Source organism: Theropithecus gelada, chromosome 16 (assembly GCF_003255815.1).
Source record: "Theropithecus gelada isolate Dixy chromosome 16, Tgel_1.0, whole genome shotgun sequence".
Lineage (NCBI taxonomy): Eukaryota > Metazoa > Chordata > Mammalia > Primates > Cercopithecidae > Theropithecus > Theropithecus gelada.
Genome location: NC_037684.1, coordinates 61,421,895 through 61,444,940, shown reverse-complemented (window position 1 = coordinate 61,444,940; position 23,046 = coordinate 61,421,895). Strand labels below are relative to the sequence as shown.

The 23,046-nt window shown below is 46.1% G+C and overlaps 1 protein-coding gene across 1 annotated transcript; it reads left to right on the top strand.

Annotated features, from left to right (window-relative positions):
• Window positions 1–2,177: 2,177 nt before the first annotated feature.
• On the top strand, window positions 2,178–15,478 carry ZNF594 (zinc finger protein 594). The gene is given in 3 exon segments (XM_025363704.1): window positions 2,178–2,579; window positions 13,315–13,897; window positions 13,899–15,478. Coding segments are annotated over 2 exon segments (2,070 nt in total). The 5' UTR covers window positions 2,178–2,579; window positions 13,315–13,334; the 3' UTR covers window positions 15,406–15,478.
• Window positions 15,479–23,046: the final 7,568 nt, after the last annotated feature.

Below are 23,046 nucleotides of genomic sequence, written 5' to 3'. Positions count from 1 at the left end.
TTTTGTATTTTTTAGTAGAGACAGAGTTTCACCATGTTGGCCAGGCTGGTCTTGAACTCCTGACCTCAAGTGATCCACCCGCCTCAGCCTCCCAAAGTGCTAGGATTACAGGCAAGAGCCACCTCACCCACCCTGCACGATTTTTTAAAAACCCATTTATTTTATTTTATTGATTTATTATACTTTAAGTTCTAGGGTACATGTGCACAACGTGCAGGTTTGTTACATAGGTATACATGTGCCATGGTGGTTTGCTGCACCCATCAACTCGTCATTTACATTAGGTATTTCTCCTAATGCTATCCCTCCCCCAGTCCCCCTCCCCCGGGAAAGGCCCTGGTATGTGATGTTCCCTGCCCTCTGTCCATGTGTTTTCATTGTTCATCTCCCACTTAAGAGTTCTAACTCATTTTTGGCTCCCAGGGGATCCCGGCGTCTTAGCTGTGGATCTCCCAATACTTGCAGGTCAGAGGGCCACAGAGGCTGGGCCTCTAGGAGCAGAGGGCACACAACAGTCTGGTTTTAAAATTTTTTTGAGATGGTGTCTTGCTCTGTTGCCCAGGCTGGAGTGGAGTGCTTGGATTTCGGCTCACTGCAACCTCTGCCTCCTGGATTCAAGCAGTTTTCCTGCCTCAGCCTCCCGAGTAGCTGGGACTACAGGCACCCGCCATCATTCCCAGTTATTTTTTTTTGTATTTTTAGTAGAGAGGGGAGTTTCACCACGCTGGCCAGGCTGGTCTTGAACTCCTGAGATTCGCCCTCCTAGGCCTCCCAAAGTGCTGGGATTACAGGTGTGAGCCACCGTGCCCAGCCTTAAAAACCCATTTCTAAATTCCAAAGAATAACTTCTATTAGTTATTAACTTCTATTAGTTATTCACTCTTATTAAGAGAGGTAAAGCAAAACGAACTGTAAAAGCAACTGTAACTGAACTCTATTTGAGACATGGCTCAGTATTTCAATGAAAATTTAACACAGTCTATGAAATACTATCTCAAATGTAGCTGTGTAAATTAAGGAACAAATAGTAGTAGCTGCATTTACAAATTCAAGAGTGAAACGTGCATAATTCGAGCAACCCAAAGTTTGGGACAGAGATAGGAGAAGCCAAAGTGATTAGTGTACTGACATTTTTGTGTGGGAAAGGCTTGGCGTTGGACATCTTACATCTTTACATACATATATAACTCTCACCATGATCCTATGCGATGCGAACCAACATCATCTCCATAGTAATAACTAATATGTATCTGGCCTTTGCCACATGCAAACTTCACATACATATGTCAGTGAGGTCGGTCCTATTATTTACCGCACTTTACAAACGAAGCAACGGAGGCATGAAGAAGTTATTAATAGGTAACTTGTTCAAAGTCACATAGCCCCTAAGTGGTGGGGCAAGAATTCTGACTGAGTGCCTGACTTTCTCACTTCAGAACCTACACTTTTAAACATTATACAGTCTTTGTTGGGCTCTGTATCGCCTAACCTTTGACAGGGCATTGCAAATATAAGTCATCAATCAATGAGACCACAAACGCATGCAGGAACAAAAACAAAAGATGAAAACAGAACAGGCAGTACAAGAGTTCGAGACCAGCCTGGCCAACATGGCGAAACCCCCTCTCTACTAAAAATACAAAAATTAGCAGGGCGTGGTGGTAGGCGCCTGTAATCCCAGCTACTGGGGAGGCCGAGGCAGGAGAATCGCTTGAATCTGGCAGATGGAGGCTGCAGTGAGCTGAGATCTCACCATTGCACTCCAGCCTGGGCGACAGAGTGAGACTCCATCTCAAAAACAAAACAAAACAAAAGGGAAGAACAAAAACGTAGTTACTTGGAGGGGTCACCCACCCCGGACCCGACCGTGCCAAAGCCCCAACCCTAACTGTGTCTAGGACCAGCTGAGGACTCCGCCGCTGGGTGGTAACCGTGGTAACCCGCTACCGCGCAGGAAGCCCTCCGGAAGTCAGACTTCGCTGGGCTGAGCGAGTTACCCAGCGCCGACTGGCGTCCTGGCGGAGTCTGCACAGAGACACCTGATCGGTGGGAGGCGGCCAGGGGAGCGCGCGCGGATTGGCTGGAGCAGACGGGGGTCGGCTGGGCGCGGCGCTGACTCGGAGACCGCAGTTCGGGGGAGCGCACCGAAGTTCTCGCGTGGCCCAGGCCCTGGGCCCAAGATGGTGGCGTTAGGAGCCCCGACTCAGTGATGGCGGCCGTGGAGGGGCCCCCTACCGAGCGGGAGGCTGGGGGTGGCCCGGAGGTGAGACCCCGCTGCCTTCACAGAGTTGGGGGCCGCGGCGCCTGCGTCCTCCGGCAGGCTAGGAGTGGAGCAGAACTCATATGCATATGCGGAGAGGCCTGGGGGACCTCAGGAGGATGTAGGCTCTGGGTGCGCACGGCTGGGCCTTCTTGCTCTGGGTAGGCTTCTTCGTCTCCACATGCCCCGCCCTCAGCCCCCTCCCGCTACTCTTGCCTGTTCCAGTTCCCTCCTGTGGGTACCGCTAACGGCATCTTCCCGAGGCCCAGAATCCACCGTCAGGCATAAATTGATTATTCCTCACCCAAAGCTGTGCCAGGTATATTTGTATATGTAACCAAATCTGGTTTCTGCATCCCACGAGTGACCCCGCTGGGGAGACCAGACTAAGCTACAGGAATGAACTGTATGGTTCAGGTATGTTCTACTACTCAGTCTACAATATTAGGACTGTTAAGAGTTCAGACAAGGGAGGGATTTAGGTGGGCTGGTCTCTTTGTAAGGGTCTACATTCCTTTTAGGAGCAGCTTTGAAGGGGTGGAATGAGAGACTTGAGAAAAGAAACAGACACAGAGACAAAGTACAGAGAAAGAAAAGTAGGCCTAGGGGACCGACGCTCAGCATACGGAGCTTTGAGTTCCCTCAGTATTTATTGATCATGATTTTCACCATCTCAGAGAGGGGGATGTGGCAGGACAATAGGGTAATCGAGCGGAGAGGGTCAGCAGGAAAACGTGAACAAAGATCTCTGTCATAAATAAGTTTAAGGAAAGGTGCTGTGCCTTGATGTGCACGTATACAAACATCTCCACAAACATTTCTGTGCATTAAAGAGCAGCACTGCCACTAGCACTTCTCACCTCCAGCCCTAAGGCAGTTTTTTCCTCTCTCAGTAAATAGAACATACAATCCATTGGAGGAGCAGGAGACAGATGCCTTCCTCTATCTCAACTGCAAAGAGGCTTTCCTCTTTTATTAATCCTCCTCAGCACAGACCCTTTACAGGCTGGGGGACGGTCTGGTCTTTCCCTTCCCCCGAGGCCATATTTCAGACTATCACATGAGGAGAAACCTTGGACAATACCTGGCTTTCCTAGGCAGAGGTCCCTGCGGCTTTTCGCAGTGTTTGTGTCCCTGGGTACTTGAGATTAGAGAATGGTGATGACTTTTAACAAGCATGCTGCCTTCAAGCACCTGTTTAACAAAGCACATCCTGCATAGCACTAAATCCATTAAACCTTGAGTAAACACAGCAGATGTCTCTGCAAGCACAGGGTTGGGGGTAGGGTTACAGATTAACAGCATCTCAAGGCAGAAGAATTTTTCTTAGTACAGAACAAAATGGAGTCTCTACATCTGCTTATTTCTACACAGACACAATAACAGTCTGATCTTTCTTTTCCCCACAAGCTTCAAAAGTCACGTTGTTTGGGAACTCTTCCCGGATTGCCACCACAGCGCTTTTAGCATCTAATTCATAGGCTCTTACTACCTTGTTTCGTGTGTGTGTGTCTTCCTCTAGGCATAGACTCTTTGTTTAGCTTCACCTAATGCATTCCCATGAATGTGAATTAAAAAGGATTGACATAGTTACAAGATACTAAGAACTGGGCATGAAATAGTGGTATTTCCTAAGTTAAAAAATGGTGGCCCCGGGGCCAGCTTTGAGTATAGACACATTTTCTTGGCTCATGCTCTTTGTTCTTATTCGAATTAATGGCCAACTTACATTTTTTCTTGAGACAAGAGTCTTGCTCTGTCACCAGGCTGGAGTGCGGTGGGGCAATCTTGGCTCACTGCAACCTCCGCCTCCCGGGTTCAAGCGATTCTCCTGCCTCAGCCTCCTGAGTAGCTGGGGTTACAGGCGCCTGCCACCATGCCCAGCTAATTTTTGTATGTTTAGTAGAGACAGGGTTTCACCACGTTGGTCAGGCTGGTCTCGATCTCCTGACCATATGTCCACCTGCTTTAGCATCCCAAAGTGCTGGGATTACAGGCATGAGCAACCGTGCCTGGACTTTTTTTTTTTTTGAATCAATTATGCCTACTTAATGAAGCCTCCATTAAAACCTCAAAGGATGGAGTTTGGAGAGCTTCCAGATAGCTGAACACATAGAGGTTCCTGGAGAGTGGTGTGCCCAGAGAGGGCATGGAAGCTCTGCTCCCCGTCCCACTTGGCTTGCCTTATGCATCTGTATCCTTTGTAATATCCTTTATAATAAACTGGTACTGTTTCCCACTGAACTGTTTCCCTGAGTTCAGTGGCAGACTTCGCCACTCTAGCAAATAATTTAACCCAATAAGGGAGCCTGGGATCCCTGATTTATAGCTGGTCGGTCAGAAGCACAGGTAAAACAACCTGGGACTTGTGATTGGCATCAGAAGTGCGGTGCAGTCTGGTGAATTGAGTCCTCAACCTTGGGATTTGACGCCATCTCCAGGTAGATAGTGTCCGAATTGAACTGAATTAGAGAACACCTAGCTGTTGTTGCTGCAGAATTTATTGCTTGCTTGGTGTGTGTGGGAAAACCCCAAAATATTTGGTCAGAGGGTATCGTGGCTCTGTAACCGCCCAGTGGGATCACCTTGCCCACTGCCTAGACAGAGCCAATTTATCAAGACACAGGAATTTATCAAGAAAGGGGAATTGCAACGGAGGAAGAGTAATTCATGCAGAGTCGGCTATGCAGGAGACGGGAGTTTTATTATTAAACAGCCTCCCAGAGCATTCGTAGATCAGAGTTTTTGAGGAGAATTTGGCGTATGGGCTTGGAAAGTGGGAAGTGCTAACTGCTTGGGTTGAAGATGAACTCATCGAGGGGTGAAGTGAGTTCTACTTTCTGACTTATGCTCCCAGGTGGGATTGCAGAACCGGTTGATCCAGGTTATGGGTCTGGGTGGTGTCATTTGCTGCACTGGAATGCAGGGTCCACAAAATATCTCAAGCACTGATCTTAGGTTTTGCAACAGTGATGTTATTCCCAAGGGCAATTTGGGGAGGTTCAAACTCTTGTAGAGGCTGTATGGCCCCTAATTGTAATTTCTAATCTTGTAGCTAATTTGTTAGCCCTACAAAGGCAGACTGGTCCCCAGGCAAGAAGGGGTTTTTCAGGAAAGGGCTGTTATCAATTTTGTTTCAGCATTTAATCCATAAACTAAATTCCTTCCCAGGGCTAGTTTGACCTATGCCTTTGTTCATACCAGGAATGAACAAAGACAGTTTAGAGGTTAGAAGATGGGGTTAGTTAGGTCTGCTCTCTTTCACTGCCATAATTTCCTCAATTATAATTTTGCAAAGGCAGTTTCAGCTCTTGCCTGTTATCCCAACGATTCAGGAGGCTAGGCAGGATGGTTTGAGGCCAGGAGTTCAAGGCTGCAGTGAACTATGATGGCACCACTACACTCCAGCCTGGGTGACAGAAGACCCTCATCCCTAAAACTAAAAATAATTAAAATAAACATTTGGTTACACAAGTCTTCTGTGTTGACTGACTGTGGTGTAAGGGCAGAGGGAAAACGTTTTTTTTTTTTTCCGTTAGACCATTCTTTTACAATGCCCTCTTAATTCCTGAGGGTTCATCTTAATTCACTTCTTTATTGGCTATATGTCTTTGCAATAGTTATTTTCAAAAAGGGCTTACAACTCTCATACTCCCTAAGTTTTTACATAACTGGAAATGTCTGCCTATTGCTTTTAATGCAAGAGAACACTTTACTGGGTAAAAAAATTATCGGCTCACACTGTTTCTCCTTGGAATTATATGGGCATTATTAAATCTGGTATGGAGTATAACTGGGGAAGGACAAAGTCAACCTGAAATTCTGTCTTGCACACTACTTCCTTTTCTGCCTAGATGCCCATTTGCTCATTTATTCCTGAAATTTAATTACTTCAAAAGGACATGTCTCAGTTTTGACTCTTCTGTCTACTTTTTATGAGCTACAATTTACCTTTCCAATAGATCTAAGTGTTTATTTCAGCAACATTTTCCTCTGTTATATATTGATTTTTTTCTTTTTTAATGTTCTTTTTTTTTTTTTTTTTTTGAGACGGAGTTTTGCTCTTGTTGCCCAGGCTGGAGTGCAATGGCACGATCTCGGCTCACAACCTCCGCCTCCTGGGTTCAAGTGATTCTCCTGCCTCAGCCTCCCGAGTAGCTGGGACTACAGGCACACGCCACCATGCCCAGCTAATTTTGTGTTTTTAGTAGACACAGGATTTCTCTATGTTGGTCAGGCTGGTCTCGAACTCCTGACCTCTGGTGATCCACCTGCCTCGGCCTCCCAAAGTGCTGGGATTACAGGCGTGAGCCACTGTGCCCGGCCTATGTTTGCTCTTTTCTTTAGGAACACTAATTATATGTATTTGATTATCTTTCTTTAATTACTTGTTTTCTCTGTAATCACATTTGTATTCATTTCATTTTTTATTATTTCTCCAGGCTTCATTGTGACCTTGTCGTGATTATTTTCGTTGTTCCTTATGTGAATTTCATTTACATAATGTTTTCCTTTCCCCTTCCATTTATTTCCTCAGCTTTGTCAAGTCACCTCTCACTTCTTTTTATTGCTTTCTAATCTAATTTGTTTTTGGCCAAGCATGGTGGCTCATGTCTGTAATCTCAGCACTTTGGGAGACTGAAGGAGTGCTTGAGGCCAGGAGTTTGAGACCAGCCTGGGCAACATAGTGAGACCTTCTCTCTACAAAAAATTGTTTTAAACTAGCTGGATATGGTGGTGTGCCTATCGTGCCAGGCTGAAGTGGGAGAATTGCTTGAGCCCAGGAGTTTGAGGTTGCAGTGAGCTATGATTGCACCACTGCACTCCAGCCGGGGTGACAGAATGACAGAATGTATGAAAAAAACAAAAGAAGCTGGGTGCAGTGGCTCACGCTTGTAATCCTAGCACTTTGGGAGGCCGAGGCAGGAGGATCCCTTGACGCCAGGAGTTCCAGAACACCCCGGGCAACATGGCAAGCCCCATCTCTACAAAAAATTTGGCATGTGTGCTGCAGCATGCCTGTAATCCCAGCTACTTGGGAGGCTGAGGTGGGAGAATCATCTCAGCCTGAGAGGTCAAGACTGCAGTGAACCATGATTGCACCACTGCACTGCACTCCAGCCTGGGTGACAGAGTGAGACACTATCTCAAAAAAAAAAAAAAAAAAAGTAAAAAAAAAAAATGGCCTGGCACAGTGGTTCACACCTATAATCCCAGCACTTTGGGAGGCCAAGGTGGGAGGATCGCTTGAAGCCAGGAGTTCAAGACCAGCCTGGGCAGCCCCACTGCTATTATTTTTTCCTTTTCCTTTTCTTTTTTTTTTTTTTTGGCTACGTGACTCGATTTTTTGTTTTTTAATTAAAAATGTCAAATTTTTAAATGTGTAATCTGTTTTAAACCCTTATATCTCTTCTTTAGGCTTTTATTTAAAGAGTTATTTTGTCTAAAATTTCTTTGAGATAATGGAGAACTCTCTGCTGAATGTTTCCTATTAATTTCTTTGTATTCCTCATGGATGGATGTTTCTTTTCTTTTCTTTCTTTTTTTTTGAGACAGAGTCTCGCTCTTTCGCCCAGGCTGGAGTGCAGTGGTGCAATCTCAGCTCACTGCAAGCTCTGCCTCCCGGGTTCACGCCATTCTCCTGTCTCAGCCTCCCGAGTAGCTGGGACTACAGGCGCCCGCCACCATGCCCGGCTAATTTTTTGTGTTTGTAGTAGAGACGGGGTTTCACCGTGTTAGCCAGGATGGTCTCGATCTCCTGACCTCGTGATCCACCCACCTTGGCCTCCCAAAGTGCTGGGATTCCAGGCGTGAGCCACTGCGCCCGGCCTCATGGATGTATGTTTCTAATCTGTTACTCATGTTCCTTTCTTTCCTTTATTCTTCCTTGAAAATACGTATTTTTTTATTTTAAGCATACATCCTACAATATCTTAACAATTACTACTCAATAAGGAATGAAGCAGGCTCTTTAGTAAAAAGTACTATGGGAACAAGCAGAGGAAACTGAGCCCAAGCACTTCAAAGCCTTCATACAGATTTGCTGACACAAACACCTCATCAAATCTAGAGGCACACCTTCCTTCAGCTTTTGGCTTTCAAGAGTTCAGTATCACACAATAAAAGCCCTTCAGATCGCAAGTTTTTTGTTAAAAAAAAAAAAAAATTGGACAGCCTTTAATCTACCATCTTTTAAATAGTAATCTGCTTCTGAATTTAAAAAAATATATATATATGTCAAACCAAAAGGAAAAAAACCACTATACTCTTTAAGGGAAAATTATGACAAAGCCAATTCTTTCCAATAATAAAGGTTTGATAATATGGACACCCAAAAGCAGTAAGCCCACTGTCTTTCAGTTGCAGGAGAGGGTATGGTATTTAAATGAAATCCAAGGCCAGGTGCAGTGACTCACACCTGCAATCCCAGCATTTTGGGAGTCCAAGGCAGGAGGATTGCCTGACCCCAGGAGTGTGAGACCAGCCTGGGCAACATGGTGAGACCATATCTCTAAAAAAAAAAAAAAAAAAGAAGGAAATCCAGCCTTTTTTTGTTCTAGGGACATATTACTTAATATTTAAAGGGTAAATATTAATAATAATAGTAATAACGGCAGCTGACGCATAGTGCTTTCTATATGCAAAGCACTGTTCTAAATGTTTTATGTATATTTGTATGTGTTTGATTCTCATAACAAGTCTATGAAGTAAATACTATCATTATGTCCATTTTATAGATGAGGAAGCTGGGGCACTGAGAGCTCTGTGATTTGCCTGAGGTCTCACCATCATTAAGTGGTGGAGCCAGGTTTCAAACTCAGGCAGTTTGGCCTTCAGTCCATGCTCTTAATCACTGTGCCATGTTGCTGCTCATTCACTGCAAGAAGATTAATGACTAGAGTCCCTATCAGCAGGACCACGCTCCCAAGGAGCTCAGAAATGTGTTTTTGTGACTGACTGATATGGTTTGGCTCTGTGTCCCCACCCAAATCTCATCTTGAATTGTACTTCCGTAATTCCCACATGTTGTGGGAGATGATATGAATCATGGAGATGGTTTCCCCCATACTGTTTTCGTGGTAGTGAACAAGTCTCATGAGACCTGATGGTTTTATCATTGGTTTCTGTTTTTGCATCTTCCTCATTTTCTCTTGCCGCCACCATGTAAGAAGTGCCTTTTGCCTCCTGCCATAATTCTGAGGCCTCTCAAGCCATGTAGAACTGTAAGTTCAATTAAACCTCTTTCCCAGTCTCAGGTATGTCTTCATCAGCAGCGTGAAAACAGACTAATATAGTAAACTGGTACCAGAGGTGCTGCTGAAAAGACACCCAAATGTGGAAGCAATTTTGGAGCTCCATAACAGGCAAAGGCTGGAACAGTATGGGGGGCTCAGAAGAAGACAGGAAAATGTGGGAAAGTTTGGAACTTCATAGAGAGTTGTTGAAGGGGTGGCCTGCCCCTGCACACCTGTGGGCATTAGGTGGAACAAGAGACTTGAGAAAAGAAATGAGACACAGACAAAGTATAGAGAAAGAAAAAGTGGGCCCAGGGGACTGGCGCTCAGCATACAGAGGACCTGCACTGGCACTGGTCTCTGAGTTCCCTCATTTATCGATCATTATCTTTACCATCTCAGAAAAATGAAGTGGCAGAACAATAGGATCATAGTAGGGAGAAGGTCAGCAGAAAGACATTTGAATAAAGATGTCTGTGACATGGGTAAGTTTAAGGAAAAGTGCTATGCCTTGATATGCATATGCAAACATCTCCATAAACCTTCTTAGTGCATAAAGAGCACCATTGCCACTAGCAAGTCCCACCTTCAGCCCTAAGGCAGTTTTCTCCTATCTCAGTAAATAGAACATACAAGAGGTTCCATTGCCCAGGGACAGGCAGGAGACAGATGCCTTTCTCTATCTCAACTGCCCAGAGGCCTTCTTTCCTCTTACACTAATCCTCCTCAGTCACAGACCCTTCACGGGTGTCAGGCCAGGGGACCATTAAGTCCTTCCCTTCCCATGAGGCCATATTTCAGACTATCACATGGGGAGAAGCCTTGGACACTACCTGGTTTTCCTAGGCAGAGGTCCCTGCAACCTTCCGCAGCGTATGTGTCCCTGGGTACTTGAGATTAAGAGAATGGTGATGACTTTTCACAAGCATACTGCCTTCAGGCACTTGTTTAACAAAGCACATCCTGCACAGCCCAAAATCCGCTAAACCTTGAGTCACCACAGCACATGTCTCTTGCAAGGACAGGGTTGGGGTAGGGTTACAGATTAACAGCATCTCAAATACAGAACAAAATGGAGTCTCTTATATCTACTTCTTTCTATATAGACACAGTAACAGTATGATCTCTCTTTCTTTTCCCCACACTTGTTGAGTGGCTTTGACCAAAAGCCTAACAGCAATATAGACAAAAAGGTCCAGGCTGAGGTGGTCTCAGATGGAGATGCGGAACTTGTCAGGAACTGGAGCAGAGGTGACTCTTGTTATGTTTTAGCAAAGACACTGGTGGCATTTTGCCGCTGCCCTACAGACTTGTGGAACTTTGAACTTGAGAGAGATGATTTAGGGTATCTGGTGGAAGAAATTTCTAAGCAGCAAAACATTCAAGATGTGACTTGGGTCCTATTAAAGGGATTCAGTTTTATGAGGGAAGCAGAGCATAAAAGTTCAGAAAATTTGCAGCCTGACAATGTGATAAAAAAGAAAAACCCATTTTCTGAGGAGAAATTCAATCAGGCTGCAGAAATTTGCATAAGTAACAAGAAGCTGAATGTTAATCCCCAAGACAATGGGGAAAATGTCTCCAGGGCATATCAGAAGTCTTCACAGCAGCCCCCTCCCATCACAGGCCTGGAGACCTAGGAGAAAATGGTTTTGTGGGGCAGGCCCAGGGTCCCCATGCTGTGTCCAGCCTAGGGACCTGGTGTGCTGCATCCCAGCCACTCCAGCCATGGCTGAAAGGGGCCAATGTAGATAGAGCTCGACCTGTGGCTTCACAGGGTGCAAGCCCGAAGCCTTGGCAGTTTCTACATGGTGTTGTCTTTAGGTGCCCAGAAGTCAAGAACTGAGGTTTGGGAACTTCCACCTGGATTTCAGAGATGTATGGAAACGCTTGGATGCCCAGCCAGAAGTTTGTTGCAGGGGCAGGGATGTCATGGAGAACCTCTGCTAGGGCACTGCAGAAGGGAAATATGGGGTTGGAGCCGCCATATAGAGTCCCTGCTTGGGCACCTTCTAGTGGAGCTGTGAGAAGAGGGCCAATGACCTCCAGACCCCAGAATGGCAGATCCACCTACAGTTTGCACCATACGCCTGGAAAAGCCGCAGACACTCAACACCAGCCTGTGAAGGCAGCCAGGAGTGAGGCTGTGCCCTGCAAAGCCACAGGGGTGGAGGTGCCCAAGACCATGGGAACCCACTTTTTGCATCAGCATGACCTGGATGTGAGACCTGGAGTCAAATGAGATCATTCTGGAGGTTTAAAATTTGACTGCCTTGCTGGATTTCAACTTGCATGGGCCCTGTAACCTCTTTGTTTTGGCCAATTTCTCCCATTTGGAACAGCTGTATTTACCCAACAATACCTGTACCGATTGTATGTAGGACGTACCTAGCTTGCTTCTGACTTTACAGACTCATAGGCAGAAGGGATTTGCCTTGTTTCTGATGAGACTTTGAACTGTGGATTTTTGGGTTAATGCTGAAATGAGTTAAGGCTTAGGGGGAGTGTTGGGAAGGCATGATTGATTTTGAAATGTGAGGACATAAGATTTGGAGGGGCCAGGGGCAGAATGATGTGGTTTGGCTCTGTGTCCCCACTCAAATCTCATCTTGAATTGTACTCCCATAAATCCCACATTTTGTGGGAGGGACATGGGGAGAGATAATTTGAATCATGGGGGCAGTTTGCCCCCTATTCTCATGGTAGTGAATAAGTCTCATGAGATCTGATGGTTTCATCGTGGGTTTCTGCTTTTGCATCTTCCTCATTTTCTCTTGCCACCGCCATGTAAGATGTGCCTTTCACCTCCCACCATGATCCTGAGGCCTTCCCAGCCATGTGGAACTATAAGTCCAATTAAACCTCTTTTTCTCTCCAGTCTCAGGTATGCCTTTATCAGCCACATGAAAATGAACTAATCCACTGGGGAAGGTCAGGGATTTGATAACATGGACACGCATAAGCAATAAGCTCATCTATCTTGTAATTTCAGAAGAAATAAAATTGCCATACAAAAAGAGGCAATTTCCTCAGAATATTAGAAAGAAAAATGTGAGGTCTGAGAAAAAGAGAATTGATTTCTATTGAAATGACAGCCAATTATTTTTATTCTGAGGCATAGTACAGATTTGCATAACTATCATGGTATATTGGGAGGAACGAGCAGTATGCTAGTTATTAATTTATTGCCTCTCAACTCCAAATCCACCATCTTTGTTTGCTTGTGTTACAAAGCTGGATTCTGTAAACATTTTTCCTTTGCCAGTTGGTACAAGATTTAGACTTTGTCAACAGAGGATGCTGGAGGGACAATGCATGGCCATAGGAAGAGAAACTAACTTATTTTCCTGGTACCAGTGTGCTGTTCTATTTTTATTTGTTGATTTTCATTATTTACTGATGTGGCTGCTAGCAGATCAACTTGTGGAAGGCCTGGTGGCACTTACCCTAGTGGGCTGCTTCCTGTGAACCAGTTCAGGCCCAGCCACACCATCTAGCAAGTTCCTCCCCCATCCAACAGGCCAATTCCTGTGGACCAACTCCAGATTGCCCTCCTCCCCCAGTGAATTAATTCACCACCCTTTAGGCCACTCCCACAGCCCAGCTCCAGCCTGCACCCTGGCAGGTTTCTTTAGCAACAGGGTATGTGGTAGCACAGGTTCCTGTGATAGCCACAGTGTCTCTAGTGAAGTCCACATCTCAGCTTTGGCAGGGAAAGGTCTTCTGAGTTCTTTGTTCCTCCCTCTTAGACTGTCCAGCATAGTGAAGAGGTGATATTTGTATTTTAGGAATCATAGAATGATCTACTTATCATTTCAGATTCTGAAAACAGGAATAAGATGAAGGAACGAAAATCAAAGATGGAAATTTCTGAAGAAAAGGAGTCAGCGAGGGCTGCATCCGAAAAACTCCAAAGACAGATCACCCAGGAATGTGAGTTAGTTGAAACCAGTAATTCTGAGGACAGATTATTGAAGCACTGGGTAAGCCCTTTAAAGGATGCAGTGAGACATCTCCCTTCCCAAGAGAGAGGTATCAGGGAAATGCGTATTATCCCCAAGAAAGCCATTGTGGGAGAGATTGGCCATGGATGTAACGAAGGAGAAAAAAAACTTTCTGTAGGAGAAAGCTCCCATAGATATGAGGTTAGTGGCCAAAACTTCAAACATAAATCAGGATTAACAGAACATCAGAAAATTCATAATATAAATAAGACCTATGAATGTAAGGAATGTGGAAAAACCTTCAACAGGAGTTCAAACCTGATAATACATCAGAGAATTCATCCTGGAAATAAACCATATGTGTGTAATGAATGTGGGAAGGACTCTAATCAAAGTTCAAATCTTATACATCAGAGAATTAATACAGGAAAGAAACCTTATATATGTCATGAATGTGGAAGACTTCAATCAGAGCTCTAATCTGCTGAGACATAAGCAAATTCACAGAGGCGGGAATCCCTATGAGTGCAAAGAGTGTGGGAAGGCTTTTAAGGGAAGCTCAAACCTTGTCCTACATCAGAGAATCCACAGTGTGGGGAAGCGATATTTATGCAATAAATGTGGGAAGGCCTTCAGTCAAAGTTCCCACCTTGTCACACATCAGAGAATTCACACTGGAGAGAAACCCCTCAAGTGTAGTGAATGTGAAAAAGCCTTCAGGCAGCATTCTCACCTTACTGAACACCAGAGACTCCACAGTGGAGAGAAACACTATGAATGTCACAAACGTGGGAAGACCGTCAGTGGGCGCACAGCTTTCCTCAAACATCAGAGACTGCATGCTGGAGAGAAACTTGAAGAATGTGAGAAAACCTTCAGCAAGGATGAGGAGCTTACAGAAGAGCAGAGACTTCACCGGGAAGAAAAAGCTTATTTGTGTAATCAGTGTGGTAGGACTTTCCAGGGCAGCTCAGACCTCATCAGACATCAGGTAACTCATACTAGAGAGAAACCGTATGAATGTAAAGAATGTGGGAAAACTTTCAATAAGAGCTCACACCTTGTGAGACATCACAGAATTCACAGTGGAGAAAGACCTTATGTATGCACCGAATGTGGGAAATCTTTTATGAGTAGCTCAGAACTTAATACACACCATCGTGTTCATACTGGAGAGAAACCTCATGAATGTAGTGAATGTGGGAAATCCTTCAGCCACAGATCACACCTTGTTACACACCAGAAAATCCATACTGGAGAGAAGCCCTATCAGTGCACTGAATGTAGGAAAGCTTTCAGGCAGCGTTCCGTCCTTATTCGACATCAGAGAATTCACAGTGGTGAGAAGCCCTATGAATGTAAGGAATGTGGGAAACTCTTCATGTGGCGCAAGGCTTTCCTCAGACATCAGAGATTGCATGCTGGAGAGAAACTTGAATGTGAGAAAACCTTTAGCAAGGATGAGGAGCTTAGGAGAGAGCAGAGAACTCACCAGGAAGAGAAAGCTTATTGGTGTAATCGGTGTGGTAGGAATTTCCAGGGCAGCTCAGACTTCATCAGACATCAGGTAACTCATACAGGAGAGAAACCCTACGAATGTAAAGAATGTGGGAAAACTTTCAATGAGAGCTCAGACCTTCTGAAACATCATAGAATTCACAGTGGAGAAAAACCTTATGTATGCACCAAATGTGGGAAATCTTTTAGGGGAAGCTCAGATCTTATTAGACACTATCATATTCATACAGGAGAGAAACCCTATGAATGCCCTGAATGTGGGAAGGCCTTCAGTCGGAACTCACACCTTATCGGTCATCAAAGAATTCATACCAGAGAGAAACCCTTTGAATGTAGCAACTGTGGTAAGGCCTTCAGTGGGCGGACAGCTTTTCTTAAACACCAGAAACTTCACATTGGAAAGGAATTTGAGGACTTTAAGAGAGTCTACAAACAGGACCTATTCTAATACATAGCAGAAACCTAATGAATATAGTAAAACTACAAAAAGCCTGATGGAGACCACATCTTATTGCACTACAGATGGGTTTTATTAGGAAAACCATGTAAAGGTGGGAAAGCATAGAAAATTCCTGCTGGAGTTTTCAAAGATGTAAGTATAATCAAGTGGAAAAGCTAAAAGCTCTTGAACGTAATCACCTTTTTTTTTCTGTCTCAGAATTGACATTAGAATATGGTCCCAATGATACAATTTTTTTTGTTTGTTTGTTTTGTTTTTTGTTTTGTTTTTCAGACGGAGTCTCGCTCTGTCGCCCAGGCTGGAGTGCAGTGGCCGGATCTCAGCTCACTGCAAGCTCCGCCTCCCGGGTTCACGCCATTCTCCTGCCTCAGCCTCCTGAGTAGCTGGGACTACAGGCGCCCGCCACCTCGCCCGGCTATTTTTTTTGTATTTTTTAATAGAGACGGGTTTCACCGTGTTAGCCAGGATGGTCTCGATCTCCTGACCTTGTGATCCGCCCGTCGCGGCCTCCCAAAGTGCTGGGATTACAGGCTTGAGCCACCGCGCCCGGCCATGATACAATTTTTAAAATTATTTATTTTTTTAAAATACAAAGAGACGAGGTCTCACTATTTTGCCCAGGCTGGTCTTGAACTCCTGGGCACAAGCAGTCCTCCCTCCGCAGCCTCTCAAAGGGTTGGGATTACAGGCATGAGCCATTGCACCAATGTGTCAGGGGATGTCTATCATTATTAAAATCATTATAAATCGCTTTGGCAACAACCCCAAAACTAAATTATTCATGGAAAGAGCCATTTCAATCTTGACTTCCTAGTCGAGTGACAAGTTTAAATGTGGGAAAAAACCCTGTGAAAGTAAGGAGTGTAGGCCAGGTGTGGTGGCTCGTACCTGTAATTCCAGCACTTTGGGAGGCCGAGGTGGGTGGATCACGAGGTCAGGAGTTGATCACGAGGAGTTACTATGCCTGGCCAACATAGTAAAACCCTGTCTCTACTAAAAATACAAAAATTAGCTGGGCATGGTGGGGCATGCCTGTAGTCCCAGCTACTTGGGAGACTAAGACAGGAGAATCACTTGAATCTGGGAGGCGGAGGTTGCAGTGAGCTAAGATCATGCCACTGTACTCCAGCCTGGGCAACAAGAGTGAAACTCCATCTCAAAAAAAAAAAAAAAACAAAAGTCTAACTCTTTTACTTGTCTTTATGATGCTGTACAGTGAGAGCTAATGTTTATAAGGATAAACAGGATACCTAAAGGGATTTGAAGGTAATTTAATGCAGTGGTTTCCAACTTTTTAATCACCAAGGCCTTCTTTTTACTCCCCTATGTCCTGTGTTTTAAAAGATTATGTTTACCAAACTGCATTTATTAAATAATTATATTTTGCTACATAAAGGCATGTACAACACAAATCATGCTTCTGACTGGCACCATGTAGGCAGACCTAGGTACTAAAATTCCAGCCCAAAGCAAATAATTAAACATTTTCATTAGCCTTTTTATCCCTTTTGTGGGCAAACCTATCACCTATGTTAGGCTTTTTGAAATATGAACTATGACTTGTAAACTGCAGATTAAAAACTAACCGATTCATCTTTGATGGAGCTTGAATCAAACTAAGGGTACTGGACTTTTGAAAGATTGAAATTTTTGTTACACTACGGAATGTTTTCAACTGTGAATGTGGAAATAAGAGTTATTTAAGAATTACTTAGTGACTGTTTAGTATGTGCCAGGGTCCATAATTAGATGAGGCCAAAGAAAGACAGTCATTGTTCAAAGAATTTACAGTCCAGTGGGGGATGAAGGAGGACAAAGAGTTAACCTTCAGATAATCAGATAATCCATGAAATAAAAGCCCACCTATTCAAAGCTTTGATAGGTAGCAGAAGCTAATGTAGTAGTGTCCAGTTTGTAAACCTGAATTCTGTAAAATAAAACCTACCTGTTAAGGAGCCGTCTACTTTGGAACTTTGAGAAAAGAGCCTAAATGATCAAAGTTTGCCTTCATAAGATTTTAAACAGGCCAGGCGCGGTGGCTCAAGCCTGTAATCCCAGCACTTTGGGAGGCCGAGACGGGCGGATCACGAGGTCAGGAGATCGAGACCATCCTGGACGACACAGTGAAACCCCGTCTCTACTAAAAAAATACAGAAAACTAGCCGGGCGAGGTGGCGGGCGCCTGTAGTCCCAGCTACTCGGGAGGCTGAGGCAGGAGAATGGCGTGAACCCGGGAGGCAGAGCTTGCAGTGAGCTGAGATCCGGCCACTGTACTCCAGCCTGGGCGACAGAGCGAGACTCCGTCTCAAAAAAAAAAAAAAAAGATTTTAAACAGCTAAAGAACCAAACTCCAAGAGGACCAAAGCTGAGAAAGTCAGAGTCTGATTATCTCTTTGAGGAAGAGGGGTGATTGGAATGTGGCTTAGGAGAGGTTTCTTCATACAAATATTTGATAGTGATAGAGGCACGACAGGAAGTTGAGACATTCTAAGCAGATGTGGCAGGCCCCCTGTGAAACCCCACCTTTGAGCCGAAAAGCCTGAAACCCACAGCCCAAAGTAAGAACTTCTATTCCTCTTTGCTTGCTCCCTCCTAGTTGGTTCTTTCTGAATAATGTCTTCTTACCAATTGAATGTTGCCCTTTCCAAAACTATCTATGGCCGCCCCACCCTCATTCTGTGCCTATAAAGACCGCATACTCAGTCAGTAGATGAGAGAGATGGCCAGACTTTTGGGAAGAGATAGCCAGACTTTGGGGAGAAGATGACCGGCCCTTTCTATCCCCTCTCTAGCTCCCCTCTCCACTGAGAGCCATTGTGACCACTCTATAGAATTCTCCACCTTCATCATCCTTCAAGTGTTCCACACAACCTCATTCTTCTTGTATGCCAGACAAGAGCTCGGGACCCACCAAGTTTGGCTACCCAAAAGACTGTCACACCCGCTCTTTGCCCTCACTGGTGGCGGGTAGCCACCCCACACAATGAGGCTAGGGGCCAGCTGAGCTGTTAACACACAGCCATCCTCAAACAGTGGCACTAAGAGAGCACTGTAACACTCCCTCTGGGGCTTTGGGGTCATAGGCACCCCCACTTGGGCACCACCACAGACCCCAAATGGAGCTTGCTCCTGAAGCTGCCCAGAGCAGCCAGCTAGATCCTGCAGTCATTTGCTCATGCCTGCTCTGGTCACAGGCCCTGCATAGAGCTTGCTCGTGCTGGTGCCGGTAGTGGCCAGCCAGATCCTGCACTCGCTCGCTTACCTGCACACTCCTGCGAGAGGCTGAGCGCAGTGGGCTGAGTAAACAGGGTGCCCCGTCCTGAGTCCCACGAAGGAATCAAGGAAAAAAATCCTGCATCAATAGGAAATAAGACTGTCACTACCATCCCTGAGGGAGCGAGTGCATGACTGTGGTAGAATAAGTAAATGCTAGCCAATAATCTGCCAATATAGTCCACTTGTCTTTTTTATTTGTTTCCTGAGATGGAGTCCCTAGGCTAGAGTTGCCTAGGCTAGAGTGCAGTGGCATGAACTTGGCCCACTGCAACCTCTGCCTCCCGGGTCAAGTGATTCTCCTGCCTCAGCCTCCTGAGGAGCTGGGATTATAGGTGCAAGTCGGTACACCCAGCTAATTTTTGTAGTTTTGGTAGAGACAGCGTTCCACCACGTTGGCCAGCCTGGTCTCAAATTCCTGGTTATCTGCCTGCCTTGGCCTCCCAAAGTCCTGGGATTACAGGTGTGAGCCACTGCACCCAGCCTCACCTGTCTTGATTTTTAATGCCCTTAGAGTGAGGCCACCATTATCTCTTGCTTGTACTATTACCACAGCCTCCTAACATGCCTCCCTGATTCCAACCCTTCTCTACAGGGCAGCTGGAATGATCTTCCTTTAGAACAAATCTGATAGTGCCACCCTCTCTCTGAATTTCCACAGTGATTTCCCACTACAGCCTGAAGTCCAAAGTCCTTAATGTGACATACATATTCTGATGCAACCCCATTTATCCACTTGTGCCATAAATATTTACTGAGCTTTTTTTTTTTTTTTTTTTTTGGAGACAGAGCCTCGCTCTGTCACCCAGGCTGGAGTGCAGTGGTACAATCTTGGCTCACTGCAACCTCTGCCTCCCGGGTTCAACTGATTCTTCTGCCTCAGCCTACTGAGTAGCTGGGATTACAGGCATGTGCCACCACACCCGGCTAATTTTTGTATTTTTAGTCGAGAGGGTGTTTCACCATGTTGGTCAGGCTGGTCTTGAACTCCTGACCTCGTGATCCACCCGCGTCAGCCTCCCAAAGTGCTGGGATTAGAGGCGTGAGCCACTTCGCCCAACATTATCGAGCTTTTAATATGTGTTAAGCATTGGGTGCTACAAAGCAGGGCGAGCATAAATGGACAAGTCTCTGGCCGGACGGAGGTTATAATTGCAGAAGAGAAACCAATGGAGGTTATAATTGTAGAAGAGAAACTAATTAGAATCATTAATAAAGTTGCAACCATAATAAGTGCCTAAAAGGAGAGGCATATGATACTACAGTGGGGAGTCTGACCTAGTTGGGGAAGGGTTTCTGCAAAGTACTTACCTTTCCTTCCTATTATTTACCCATGAACTCTCTGCAGTTCCCCAAGAATGCAGGCACCGCCCTCCTGCCCTGTGACCATTCCACGAGATGTTCCCTCTGTCAAGATTGCTCCCTCCGTACCTAGCTCCATTATTTTCTAGTACTTGGTATGTGTTGGGTACCGTGATAAGCACTCAACATCGATTTTCTCTTGTATTTACCTCAGTGAGTGCAACTGTTAACCCTGTTTTATAAATAAGAAACTACGCTTTAGAAAGGCAAATTTGCTCAAAGACTCACAACTAGTAAGCGAAGAAACGAATTCAGAATCCCGGTGAGCCCGACTCGAAAGCGGTCTGGGCGGCACAGTCTTGTGTCTCCCAATTCCTTCCTGTCCAGGCCTCACGTATCCGCCCGTCTTTCCTGACCGACTCCTGGTGACGGTCTACCGCCTCCACGGGCCACGGCCATGGCAAGGTAGCAAGTGTAACTTGTCGCCTGCCCCACTAGGCTGAGCTCTTCCCGGACAGGGACTGGCCTTTTCCCTTTGGTCGGCTCCGTGACTCCGGGTAGACGCCCCTCAGACGCCACGCGCGACGGTGGCTCACGTGGGCCAGAAGTGTTCCCCTTCTCCCCCCACGGCTTTTCTAGGAAAGCAGGAGGACTCGGTTCGACTCCATGGTGCGCGCCCCAGCCCCGTGAAGCCGGGAGTGGTGAGGCGGCCCGCCCGCAGCCGGGCAGTCAGTGACGGCGCGCAGAGAGCCCGCAGGCGGAAAGTCCTCGCAGTGAGCATCTCGAGCGAGGCCTGCGACCCCTCATCATGACTACTAGTTGGGGCGGGGACGGCATGGGCGCGGCCGCCAAGGTAGCGCCGAGTGGGGGGAAGACTGATGGGCGCCTGGAGACAAGCTCCCACAGAGGCCGCGTATTTGGAGCTGGGAGCCGGGGCCCGCCCATCCCGGTGAGTCGCTAGCTGTCCCCTCCGCCTGGTCTCCGTGCCTTGCGCCCCCAGCGCCCTCCAGCCCTGCAGCTTTGCGGCCCTTCCGGCGCACGCACCCCGCCCGGATCCCCTGGCGCTGCCCCAGGAGGCTCTGCCTAGCCCGGCGCCTCCAGGACCCGGGCCTCAGTGGCCAAAGGCGGCGCGGGGTGCGCCCAGGCCCTGCCCCTGGGAGGCTGGACCGCCAGTCCGCGCATGAGGCCATCTGCGAGGCACGAGTGCAGGAGAGTGAAGGAGACCGGGGCTTGCTGGGTAAGGACCTCCTTCAGTGAATGGAAGGTTATTCATGAGGCCTTCTGACACTCCAGAAACGGAATTTCTCCAGGGTTTGATGAGTATCAGGGTGGTGGCTTCTTGAGTTTTGAACAGGCATCACAGATAAATCCCTCTGGAATTTTTTCTGCATCTGTTCCGTTTTGAGTTTTGTGTGTGTGTTTTTGGAGACGGAATCTTGCTCCGTTGCCCAGGCTGGAGTGCAGTGGCGCGATCTCAGCTCACTGTAACTTCCACCTCCCGGGTTAAAGCTATTCTCCTGCCTCAGCCTCCCAAGTAGCTGGGATTACAGGTGCCCACCACCACGCCAGGCTAATTTTGTATTTTTAGTAGAGATAAGGTGTCACCATGTTGGCCAGGCTGGTCTTGAACTCTTGACCTCAGGTGACCCACTGGCCTCGGCTTCTCAAAGTGCTTGGATTACAGGCGTGAGCCACTGCACATGGCCAGAACTCAGTCCTTATAGAACATCAGAGAATCCATACAGGTGAGAGGTCTTATAAATGCAGTGGGTGTGGGAAAGATTTGAGGGGTAATTCACAACTTATTCAGCATCAAAGAATTCACAGTGGAAACTTTATGAATGCAACGAATGTTCAAAGACTTGTAATCAGACCTCATTCAACATCATAGAATTCATAGTGGAGGAAAGCCCTGTGAACGTGACAAGCATGGGAAAGCCTTCACATGGAGCTCAGACCTTGTGAGGCATCTGGAAATTCATATTGGAGATAAAGTTTTGGAATGTAGTGAGCATGGAAGAATTTTCAATCAGAGCTCAGGTCTAATACAGCATCAAAGAAACCAAACAGAATCATAACCCTAGGAAGACAGTAATGATAAAGATGTCAGTATGTACATATAGGAAGAGAGAAGGAGAGTTTGTTTTTTGTCATAACTGCTTGGAAAATTCTAAGCTTCCTAAGAGCTAATTTTCATCTGATTCAGTGTATACTACTTAGTCTCAGGTCATGTGCAGATATGTCCTCCCCAAATGCTTACCACAAGATAAATCAGAAATCTTGACTGGAATAAGCTTCTAGTTTCATTTCACCCCTTTATCGTCAGAGGTTCCACACCACAGGAAAATCTTGTAAATGGTGGAAGCTGCATAAAGCACCATCTTCATCACAAAACGGTGTCCTTGTGTCTCCTGTTTTGCAGCACTGGGAATCTAATAGCTTTCCCCTTGCCTTTTTTTCCTTATTATGAATTGTGCCAGGGGAACAGTAAAATGGCTATGATATCCTGAACTCTAGGGTGGATGTCTTTCTGGGACAGAATCTAATCCAAAAGTCTGCAAATGGACTTGAGATTTTCACATTAGTATACATATCAATATGTAGTTTACGGAGTTTGCGTTCTTCCTCCATTCCTAGCAAAATTAGACACAGAAGCAGCTAATTAAATCAGGAAAGGGAAATTGATGGTAAGTCGTAAGACCCATTGTCTTCTTTCACATAAAAGTGGAAGTTGTGGCCGGGTGCGGTGGCTCAAGCCTGTAATCCCAGCACTTTGGGAGGCCGAGACGGGCGGATCACGAGGTCAGGAGATCGAGACCATCCTGGCTAACACGGTGAAACCCCGTCTCTACTAAAAAATACAAAAAACTAGCCGGGCGAGGTGGCGGGCGCCTGTAGTCCCAGCTACTCGGGAGGCTGAGGCAGGAGAATGGCGTAAACCCGGGAGGCGGAGCTTGCAGTGAGCTGAGATCCGGTCACTGCACTCCAGCCTGGGCGACAGAGCGAGACTCCGTCTCAAAAAAAAAAAAAAAAGTGGAAGTTGTGATTCAATCT